General features: G+C 31.4%; 1 protein-coding gene across 1 annotated transcript; it reads left to right on the top strand.

Moving 5' to 3' along the window:
- Positions 1-80: 80 nt before the first annotated feature.
- On the top strand, positions 81-11,516 carry Cth (Cystathionine gamma-lyase). The gene is made up of 8 exons (XM_073085168.1): positions 81-277; positions 908-1,060; positions 1,392-1,588; positions 1,998-2,088; positions 3,723-3,990; positions 6,453-6,605; positions 8,853-9,027; positions 9,814-11,516. The coding sequence occupies exons 2-8, from the start codon at positions 908-910 to the stop codon at positions 9,959-9,961; spliced, it is 1,185 nt and encodes a 394-aa protein (XP_072941269.1). The 5' UTR covers positions 81-277; the 3' UTR covers positions 9,962-11,516.
- Positions 11,517-11,526: the final 10 nt, after the last annotated feature.

Genomic DNA, 11,526 nt, shown 5'->3' with positions numbered 1-11,526 from the left:
TTAACCAGAACATTATTTGGTTTAGCGCAGGCATTGAACATGTTTTAAGTACTTTTAAGCAGTATCAGCTGACGTCACGTCACACATGTGCGTTGAGCCGGTTGAATTGAATTTATTAAAATCATTTTATTTTTAGCGTTTACCGTGTGTGGACGAGTTTGTCGTTTTTGAGGTAACCGGCGATCTCAGATATTGTATTTTAACTTAATATAGGTATTTACATTGTGTTAGTTCCTTGAATCTCTTATAATTTAACTAAGAGATATACAAATATAAGGTAAGTTCTTTTTTATTCGCTATTTATAAGTTCCCAATTTAAAACATCATTGCCGGCTGCTTTTACTTCGTGAAAAATAATTGAAATTAATTATAATAAAAATCTTAGATTTACACTTTTAAATTATACTTTGCCAGATTATAGATGATTGTTAATTAATTTAAATTTAGGCTAACCTTATAGTCTGACGCAAGATCTTTTTCATTTTCGTATTCCGAAAGTGCCTGATCATTGCCAGATCATCTTTAGGTGGTGGAAAATTAAGTTATAAAAGTTGTTCATAAGTAAAAATTATGTTAAGCAAAGCTATAAACTCCTTTTTTATTTGAATCTTTATAAATTTCACCTTCACGTAATTATTTACGTACACGTCGAGCGCACACGTATTAAATTATTATTCTAAGCTTCCGAAATAATTATAAAACTTAACTTTAAGCATATTATGTCTTTGCTATTAAATGTAGTTCTAAAATCTAAATTTTCTTATATTTGTAAAAAATAAATAAATATTAATTACCTACTTAAATATTCAAAATAGCTTGAGAAAACTTAGTATTAATTTTACTGTTTAATAAATTTCCATTACTAGATTTCCATGAATAACTAAATTGTTCTTTAATTTTTTTATAGATGGGTGACGATGGATTCCTTAAGCCAAAAGCTGGTTTTGCCACACAAGCCATCCATGTTGGTCATGACCCTGACAAATTTGGCTATGGATCAGTGGTTCTGCCAATTTTCAACACAAGTACCTTTAAACAAATAGCTCCTGCTGAGAATCTTGTAAGTTTTTTTTATAATCAAACCGGATTCTCCACATTACATCTTTAAGTATATCTTAAGATGGTTTTTAAGTAATTTTTATTTTTGAATTATTTGCGTGAGGCATTACTAGATTAATTATTAGCCATTTACTATAATAGACCCACAAGAAAAAGAAATTTTGATAATTATAAAGTCAATATTTACAAAAGCTGCACCAAAGCAGCTTGATTGCAGATGTTTGCATGCCTTAGTTTTCTCAGGAAAGAGAATGATTCTTAGAAGTGTAACATAAATAAAATGAAATTGCAATGAATATTTTCTATATTAAATTTTATTTTAACATGTTTAGGGTTACGACTATGGCAGATCTGGTAATCCAACAAGAAACTGCCTGGAGGAATGCTTAGCTGCTCTAGATGGAGGGACTGACGCCATGGCTTATGCTTCTGGACTTGGAGCCACCACCACTGTTGTTTCATTGCTCAGCAGCGGAGACCACATAGTGTCTATTGATGATGTCTATGGTGGTACTAACAGACTTTTTAGGTAAGTCTTTGCTCATACATTTGCAAATATTACATGTGCATAAATATATTTGCAAAAAATAATGTGGCAAAAAGAATAATTAAATTATGTAATACCATTAATCAATAGTGTAAATATTATTCATATTATGATCATAATTATTATTATGAATTGATTTAAAATATAGATGATATCATATAGATACTTTAGCACAACAAAAATAATTCAATGTACACATATAAATTATAATTCTTGTATGCTACGAAAATTATTTTATCTCCTATTATACCTACATTTTTATTATTTTACTTTACTAAGAAAACCCATAGTAAAACTCTTTATCTTATCATCCTAAATATTAACTAAATATTATAATTAACTTACAGCTCTTTAGTATAAGATTAGTTTTAATTGATATAATTATTTACAGGAGAGTCGTGGACAGATTAGGCATAAAGACATCATTTGTAAACTTCACAGATCTGAATGATATTAGTGAAGCTATTCAGGAAAATACTAAGGTGAGTTTGACAATATCTTGTTGCTTATATTATTTAGGAAGTAATCCAAACATTTTCATATTTTATTATAGCAAAATAAATGTGTTTATCAAATAATTATTTCATATATACCAATGAATGATAAATGTAACAGCCGCGATTAGATGTTATAAGTGTTACAATTTGACGGACATGGCTTAATACTGTCGAAGATAATGAGGCTTTATAGTTTTATAGTCTTTGTGTATAGATGATAACCGTTAGGTACCTACGTAGGCAAGGGAGTAGTGTGGTAGTAAGCCATTGCTTATAAATAGGTACTTCAAGTACTTACTATAAATTTATTTATAAGTAGCTACAGCCTATTAAAAGTAGTGTTCCTCAATTCCATTTTAATTTACATCGTTCCGTAAATTATGGGCGCATTAGACGCTTACCATGAAATTTATGACGCAAGCATATGCAATGTACGCGATATAGCATGCGCTTGCGTTGCATTTCTGCATATCATCGATGACGTGCTAAGTGACGTCACTATGTAGCCCGATGCATTCTTCCGTTACTTTACCACGTAGTTATATTTGTTTATGTATGAGGGAAAATCCTTGGATAATGCAATGAGTACAGTCGTGTAGCGTTCGGTTTTCCCAGGACATATCCTGGTTTTTGTGTATCCGGTTTAGTTATTAAGGAGTCCTGCTCCTAGCATGCAAACATTGAAGATATTAAAGAAAGCTGACAAATAAAATAAAATAATTAAAAATATGTATCAAACAGGATATGCTAGTATAGTAGGTACATAATATCCTTATTGTTGTTAATTTTAGAATTCAAACAAATCATTACTTTAAATTAGTATAATTTTATTCAATATACCATCAGTAATTGCCATACTCGAGACAATATTATCAAGACGGGATTAGTACGCCAGTCTGTCTTAACGTTCTTATCATTGCATAATACTGATTTAAATCTGTGCATAATATTATGTTAAATAACTTATCGTATATACATTTGTTCCTTTGTAAACTTAGATATTGTTTCACTTTATAACGTTTTATATTACTCATTTTTTTGTTGTACAAGGATCATGGCTACGTCACGAGATTGTTTATAGTTAATTGTTGATATAATGGTGACTTGCGAATCTTTGCCAAGCAATATATGTAGGTATATATGTGATTTTACAATTCACCCTAGTCGTCAAGTCATCTATAATCGCGAACTCATTAATATCTGATTGCATGGTAGGGGTCTCCTTTTGTGAATGTGAAGGATTTATGTCAAGTTTAACGGGCAGGTCTAATGCAGATTGGTTTGGTAGACTGCACGTAGCTTTGATAATATGATGCATAATTCTCAGGCTTGTAGGCCGCAAAATATATTTTTACTATAAAAACCGTGTGTATCAAGGATCCCACCGGATGTTTAGAGAGAGAGAGAAAAAGATAGAGAGGGAGAGGGAGAAAAAATGTATCACTGAGATGTTCCGTGTATTAACTATCTAGCGTCAATAGTTTTTAAGTTATTAAGGGGTCAAAAATAACACATTATTCGTGTAACACATGGTGATAGGCCAAGTTTTTTAAAGACTTTGATGACACGGTACCGCGTGTCTTATTGCACGGCACGTATTATCATACAGTCATTTTCAGATGATCTGGATCGAAACTCCCACGAATCCCATATTGAAAGTAGTGGATATTGCCGCCATAGCAAAGCTGGCGAAGAGTCGCGGCAATATAATAGTGGTAGTGGACAACACCTTCCTCACACCTTACTTACAAAGGCCGCTAGACTTCGGAGCGGATATCGTGGTGTACTCTGTTACTAAATACTTGAATGGACACTCTGATGTGATTATGGGAGCCGCTGTCGTCAAGGACGCCGACTTGGCTGAGAGACTTCGCTTCTTGCAAATGGGTAAGTGTAATTCGCTTTTTAACAGACTTTAAAATGGTGGAGGTTTCTCAATTCGACCTTATATGTATTTTTTGTTTCTTTATTCATAGGTACAACATCAAAAACATGCTTTTAAAGGTAGACTATAATATATTTTTACAAAATCCAAACCTACCACCTGATAATGTTATTTGTAGTCTTTTGTTGATATGTTGCTTTATGTGCAAAATTAAATATGTACTTTAAGACCGTGTTTCTCAAAGTGAGCGTCCTCTTATAGGCGCTGGGGACCTACACAAGATGAGAGGCGAAGGTTAATTTGTTTTTAACTAAATAGAAAACAAATATGTCGGAAACAAAATAAATTTGAGAACCTCTGCTTTAGGAGATAAGATACCTTTTTTATCTTCTAAACTGTTTCACTAAGGTTAATAAAACAGTTTAGGAGATAAGAGGATATGATAGGAGATTCTAATCGCGTGTGCGATTTTACAATCATCTTGCCCTTTTATGCTCTTTACACAAAGATTTCTTATAAGCTCGGTAACTTGCATTTCAACTCGGTAACTCGTATTCCTAAATGTATGCAATTAACAGGAGCATTTTTTTTGTTTTATATTATATAGTGTTTTATGTAGCAAAAAGTCGGCGCTCAATATATTTCTTTGGATAACGGCGTAAACAGCGTGTCCAATACCTATGAGGGCCGTCTTCAGAAATATGTACTAAACCAACATTTCAATTATTTTTTAAATTGTAGTGACATAGAATTAGGTTTTATTTTTATTTTAAAAAAAAATTCACACTTTTTATTTATATTTGTATTAACGTTTATATACAAATATAAATACTTAATGAAAAAACTTACAAACACTAGTTGCCCCTACGATTTTTGAAAGTTCCCCTCGATTTCTCTGGTCTGCCATTATCAGACCCTGATTTCCTTATAATGGGACTACCTTGGAAATATCTTTTTTCCAACAAAAAACATCATCAAAATCGGTTTATAAACGACGAAGTTATCCGCGAACAAACCCAAAAAAAAAACATATAATATACGGTCGAATTCAGAAACCTCCTTTTTTAAGTTTGTTAATAATAACATTTATTATAACAGAACAGACGACTGACACATATTAATTGATTGCATGATTTCTTTGCATCATAGTACCTAGAATTCTAGGCAATACTTTCCCTATCGGTGTTTATAACATCACATGTTTTGTTACTTACATCACGCTTATCACACTATTAATTTCCCAATGAAAAAACTGGCTTCGTATGAAGAAACCTTTGGCAATAAGTGTGTACCATTTTACCATCACATAATTATTACAAAAATATTTTGTAATTGCCTCGTACAAGTGATTATTAGACAAATTTAAGTGACGTGCATTAAAAATAAGCCATTGCAAGTGGAATATAAGCGTATATACAAGTTTTACATTGACCCGCATTCTGTATTACTGTACTCGGTTGCTTTAAATTTGTGTTCAGGGAAAACCACAAATAGGCCCATTAAGTCTGTACCTATAGATATACATACAAATCTATCAATTGTATTTACTTTCAATGGATATCAAAAGAGACCACATTTTTTTTTAGATAACTTTAGTTTTACTCTCTAGCGATCGATTTATCAGAAGTGGTCGCACGCTACTCAGTTAATTAAAAAAAGCTAAATAATAGGTAGGTATGCAGGTAGGCAGTAGGTATAACCTTTTCGCTGTAACATCTTTATCTATCTTGTACCTAAATATTATTGTTACCAACATGCGTCATATTATGAAATACACATGTATTTCATAATATGACGCAATTCAAAATTTTGCTCGTTATACCATGAGTGTATAAGGAAATGCTATGTCTGTAAATTAAATTCGCGTAAACGTGAGTCATAGCAAAATCCTTATAGAATTTGCCATGTCATATTGCCATACCAATTTTTGCTATACATGAACGGATTTTTCCGGTCTATTATCATAAAATATGCTTACGGAGTATTGTGATGTAAAATATGTATAAAAATAAATTTGCTTACTTACAGTTTCTACGCATGAACATGAAATATTCGTAAATTATGATAATTATGTTGTATCTTACAGCCGAAGGTTAGGTATTCATGGCAGGTCATTGTTGAAGCTAGGTTTTGTGCATTTAAATGTATGTAAAATATCTGGAAGTTGAATCTTATACCCATGTATTTAATATAAATTAAATTTTAATTGTATTTGTATTAATTTGTGTTTCTTCCAAAATCTTTATGAGTAAAATAACTTCTGATACTCAGTAACTTTACATATTTTGTTGAGTTTTAACAAATTTTATATTTCTTCAATTGTACCTTCAATGTATCAAAATGCGTACTTTAACTTTTTCAAATTGTTAAATATAATACGAAATTCAAATCGATAAATTGAAACAGTTGAAACATATTATGTCGGCTAGAATACATAATAATAAAATATTTTTATTTATTTTAGCGATGGGAGTAGTACCATCACCCATGGATTGCTTCTTAGTGAACCGAAGTTTGAAGACCTTGGCGTTGAGAATGGAGCGACACAAGAAGTCATCCTTGCACATCGCGAAGTGGTTGCAGAAGCACCCAAAGGTGACCGAAGTTATGCATCCCGGTAAGTTACTCTTTCGCGCTTGTAATAGATGTATATAGCATAGTTCACTGGTTAGTGGTGCGCTTAGATAGATATTATTTACACTTGTAACTTCAACTTATTCCTTACTTCTTAATTTAACGTACTTAATTCAACTTTTCTTGACCTCAGATCAAAATATTCACTCCAACCGTTTTTGTGACCTCTTAAAACTGTATATATAGTTCGCGAAATCTTCGATTTAACCGTGTAATGTATTTCTTTTCTTAGGTAGGCAGTAGGTACGACTGGGGTGGTCTGAAAATATTGTAAGGAATAATCGATCTGAAAGATAGGGTAGGGGCTAGGCATACATATGTAATTATCACAAGCCGTATAATTGTGTTTTAACTTAAGTTTTTGGTCCCAATTTGCAGAATTAACAAGTAATAACACCTAAAAACTGCCAAGTAAACAGACACATATTTTTGTTAGATTTTTCCTGTACCTACTTCACATAGATTAGGTACTTCTATTATATTTTCCTCCTTCCTTCCCACACCATTGTGCCATTACTATCTTTGCGAATTATCTCGACTTCTTAACATATGTTTAGGAAGCTAAATATAGCATAAATCGCTCAGCCGTCTAGTACGGCGTAGGTATCGCTTTCTGAAACACGTCAATGGGGCACATTTAGGTTACTATATACAAAAATACCTTGATGTATTGTTTCCCATTTACTATGGATGTGAACAGGGGACATTAACCTTAGTAGAATATTGAATTAGAATTAATTAGAAATAGGTACAGATTTATTCAATTATTTGTATGATTTTAAATATAATTGGACTTTCCAAAATTTTTTCTATACCTTTTTACTTTGCTTATTTGCATAAAAACATAAAATTATGATTTTTTCAGTAAATTAATTTGGAGTTTGTATGAGCGCGTCTCGAAACAGCTACATTGTTTTTCATACAATTTTTTCATTTATTATTTTAAGTTTTTATGTTCTTGTTATTTACTATAATTCAGTATCGATATTGTATATACTGCTTTTTAGAGTTTTATTGTAATCAACTCAAAATTACACGAACACATCGCGACATCAAGGATGTTGAGGCAGACAAGTTGGAATGTCAACGGCCTTAACCGGTTTTAAGGAAAAAATGATTGATTTATTATTAAGTCGACGGCTGCAATGTGTAGTTTTTGCGTGCCACCCTGTTGAACGGAATTTAACATACCTCAGTTGTATGAAGCTAACCAAACTTATTCCAAAAACAGTTTAGATATTCTAGAAGACATTAAAAGTAGAAACCGATATATTTCTTGAAATACACGTAGGTATTTATTATTTTGTTTGTTTTATGGTAGTTTTACGCGGCGCTAATGCTCCATACCTAATTAACGAAACACTTCCTGAAGTGGCAGATGTTAAAATGAGTTCTAAGGATTTAATTAAATTTAGGATAAATAAGTTTACGCCTATTTAAATAAATTTCAGATAAATACATTTTGGTTTTAAGAAATATCGAGTAAGTTTCTTTCGAATTTTATCGCGCAATTATTAAATGTATCACATAATTATCATATCTTATGGTAATTATATTAGCGACTGATATATAAATATTTTGCCAAAAACGTAACTAGGCGGTGATAATATAGCCTGGGGTCAATACATAAGTCAGAATAATAATAACTAAAGCTTATCCATCCATGATGCGTACATTATAAAATATCTTACGATTTTCAAATTGAAATAATATTATTGTTGAAAATAATGACGTTGCTATTGATGATATATAGTGTTTTTCTTCGCTCCTTATTGCTATACAATAATGCCTCGTAATATCGGCTGTTAGTAATAATCAATCTTAACCAATTTAGTCTATCAAAATTTTAAAAATTATAAACAATTTATGCCAGCCTAAATTTTTTAATTCCGAAGTCTGCACAAGAATTAGTTTTTTATTATTTAGGTATTACTTAACGAACATAATGGGACAGTAGATACTAATGAGCTTTCATATTTTTTTTCAATGCGATTGCATTTTTATAATATTTCTTTTACTACTGATTTAATTAAGCTCCTCATTTTTATATTTGGGTACAAAATTTCCGTGTTTGTTAATTTGTACGTATACTCGTATAAAGTTTAAATGTGATAATTTTGTGAACAACCCAGTTTCACTTTAAGTTTCGACATTTTTTTAATAATTTTATTACAACGAGTTATGTTTTACATATATTTATTTACATATTTTTGAATCTTTCAATTTCCAGGTCTCCCAACACACCCACAGCATGAACTAGCTAAAAGGCAGACCAGTGGGCATTCAGGCGTGTTCAGCTTTAGACATATTGGTGGTTTGAAAGAGTCCAAAAAGTTCCTGGACACAGTGAAAATCTTCATATTGGCAGAGAGTCTCGGAGGATACGAGAGCTTAGCGGAGTTACCGTAAGTTGATCTTAAATTGTTCAATTATATTATGTATATATTCATATTATGTGTTTCGGTGTGTTTGTGTGTGCGTGTGTACAAGAGTGTGTGTGTGTTTGTGTGTGTAACGAGTTAGATACTATTGTATTCAAATATAATGGAAATATTAGTGAACTATTGTGACCACTAACGTATTTGCTTATTTTTAATTAATTATGTTTAGGTCCGAATAAATTAAGGTTAAAAAATTGATGCATTTTTAAAAGGTCATGTCTTCTTGGAATATCGTTTTCTGTGGCCTTTGGACTATCAGTTTGTTGTTTTTATTGCACCTTGTTTATATGTATACCTAATATAGTATACACTATTAAAAGTATTTTTCTGGATAAATAATTTGTAAGAAAAGCTGTAATGGGGGAATTATTACGCATGTAAGAGGAACTACTTTTATAGTAAAAATCTCATATACCTACCTACCATATTTTTTAGCAAGACGGATATCTGAAATCAATAATTGCTGTATTGCTTTCCATGGGAATGCATTTAGAATGTCTCATGCAAGTCAAAATAAATTTTGATCATATTCTCAAATATGATATAAAAGTCGTTATTTTTGGGTTTTATTTAAACTTTTATACCACGTAATTAAAACTTCCGTTGATCAAAGTTGCACCCTCTGGCGCCTCTTTAAACAAAATGTTCAGTTATTATGTGTTATTATGTTATGTAAATTATTAAATTGAACAATATTAACGTTGTGATATATTGAATAAAATTCTTAACATTAATGTTCTTTATTTCTAGTTCCCTCATGACACACGCGTCAGTCCCGGAGCACCAGAGAGCTGAACTCGGTATCTCCGATTCACTTATCAGGCTCTCGATAGGCCTCGAAGACACTGAAGACCTCATGGAAGACATCGACCAAGCACTTAAGGCTGCTTTTGAGTAACCTGTCCAATGTCTCAGAATATAAATATACTAGACGGAGCTGTTATCAGTGGCGTAACTAATCGGGTGGCCCCCGGCCCGAGAAGCTGCGAGCGCAAAAATAACCAAAAATTTGCATAAATCAGCGAAAAATAGTCGCCAGGACCTAACAATCACTAAAGTATTGTTCGTGAGAGAAAAAATGGGCTCCGTGCAAAACCACGGGTGCCCTATGGTATAGTTACGCCACTGGCCGTTATGTCAGGTTGGCACCATTTAAGGGGGTGAAATCACTTCCAATATGTCCAGTAGAGCACCCAATGATAGTTGGAAATAAATGTGGATATATGACGTCTAATATCTTTTTATATTCTGAGTACATTACACACGGAAAATTTTACATAGTTCAATTATTTTTAACCTAATTATATTCAAATATATTTTTACATTTTAAGTATGTACCTATAAGTTTACAGTAGTTACGTAATATTCCTACGTTAAACAATACTTTTATATTAATTGAATCCAAGTACTGACACTTTTTATTTTAATTTATATAAAAAACATGCAGTATCATGAAATAAAAGACAATCACCTATTTACTACGCTTTTATATAAGATTTATTAAAGATCTTCTTTATTTTATGTTCCTATGACATTTATTTCGTTGACTTTATTATTACTGTTCAATTACATAAGAGGTAAGTATAAAATTCGTTGCTAACAATTCATTTGTTATTTATATAGGTTTAGTTAAAGCAATAAAATTAAAAATGTTCTGAATGAAATAGTTGTATTTTTAAAAATATATGTAAATAATGTATTGTATCCAAAACATACCGTATGTAAATAATCATATATGAAATATCATGAACAGGAATCTCAAATACTAATGAATAGAATAAAAGGCCTGTTACTGTTACTGACAAGGGATCATTGTAATGTGTACAAGAGTATTTAGCATAAGGTCAAGTGAGGCTAATAACATTGGCTCCCAAGTTATGTCTGCGCATTAAAATACGAACATTAAAAAATAGTTTTATATACATTTTTATACGTGTTTCTGTTAATGACACAAAGTAGTAAAGTACCTCATATTCTAAGATTTTGCATTTCGTTTCAAACATCAAACATTTGTTTTTCTGAACTAAAATTTAATTCCCCCACCCCTGAAATAAAATCGAAGCTACGGCCCTGGTCGCAATTGAGAAATACGTAAGCACAAAGAACCGTTTTATTTTTAAATGGTCTTTGATTGATCAATTTGACTTTCATCGACCCCATTAATCGTCTCTGGGACATATCAATTTATTCCATTATAAGAATTACAGTATTATACTACCAGCTTCATGCTACCTCAGTTTGGTTAATACTAATAATTCGTTGTACAATTCGATTTGATTGTTTGCAGGACAACTTTGTGATTGAACATATGTTTGTATTATTCAATTTATTTTCGTTGTTTACAATGCATTTTTGAGTATCACTGTTATAATTTATGTTATTTTTATTTATTTACTTGAATTTATTGCACCTTTCTCATTGTATGATGTGAAATAAATGTGATCGCATGTTGATTTTTGGTTT

The sequence above is a fragment of the Epargyreus clarus genome, unplaced genomic scaffold, assembly GCF_041222505.1.
Source record: "Epargyreus clarus isolate Ecla_fem2 unplaced genomic scaffold, WU_Ecla_fem_2.2 ptg000003l, whole genome shotgun sequence".
In the NCBI taxonomy this organism is placed as follows: domain Eukaryota; kingdom Metazoa; phylum Arthropoda; class Insecta; order Lepidoptera; family Hesperiidae; genus Epargyreus; species Epargyreus clarus.
The sequence above is the reverse complement of the archived record's forward strand: the minus strand, read 5'-3'. Positions and strand labels throughout refer to the sequence as shown.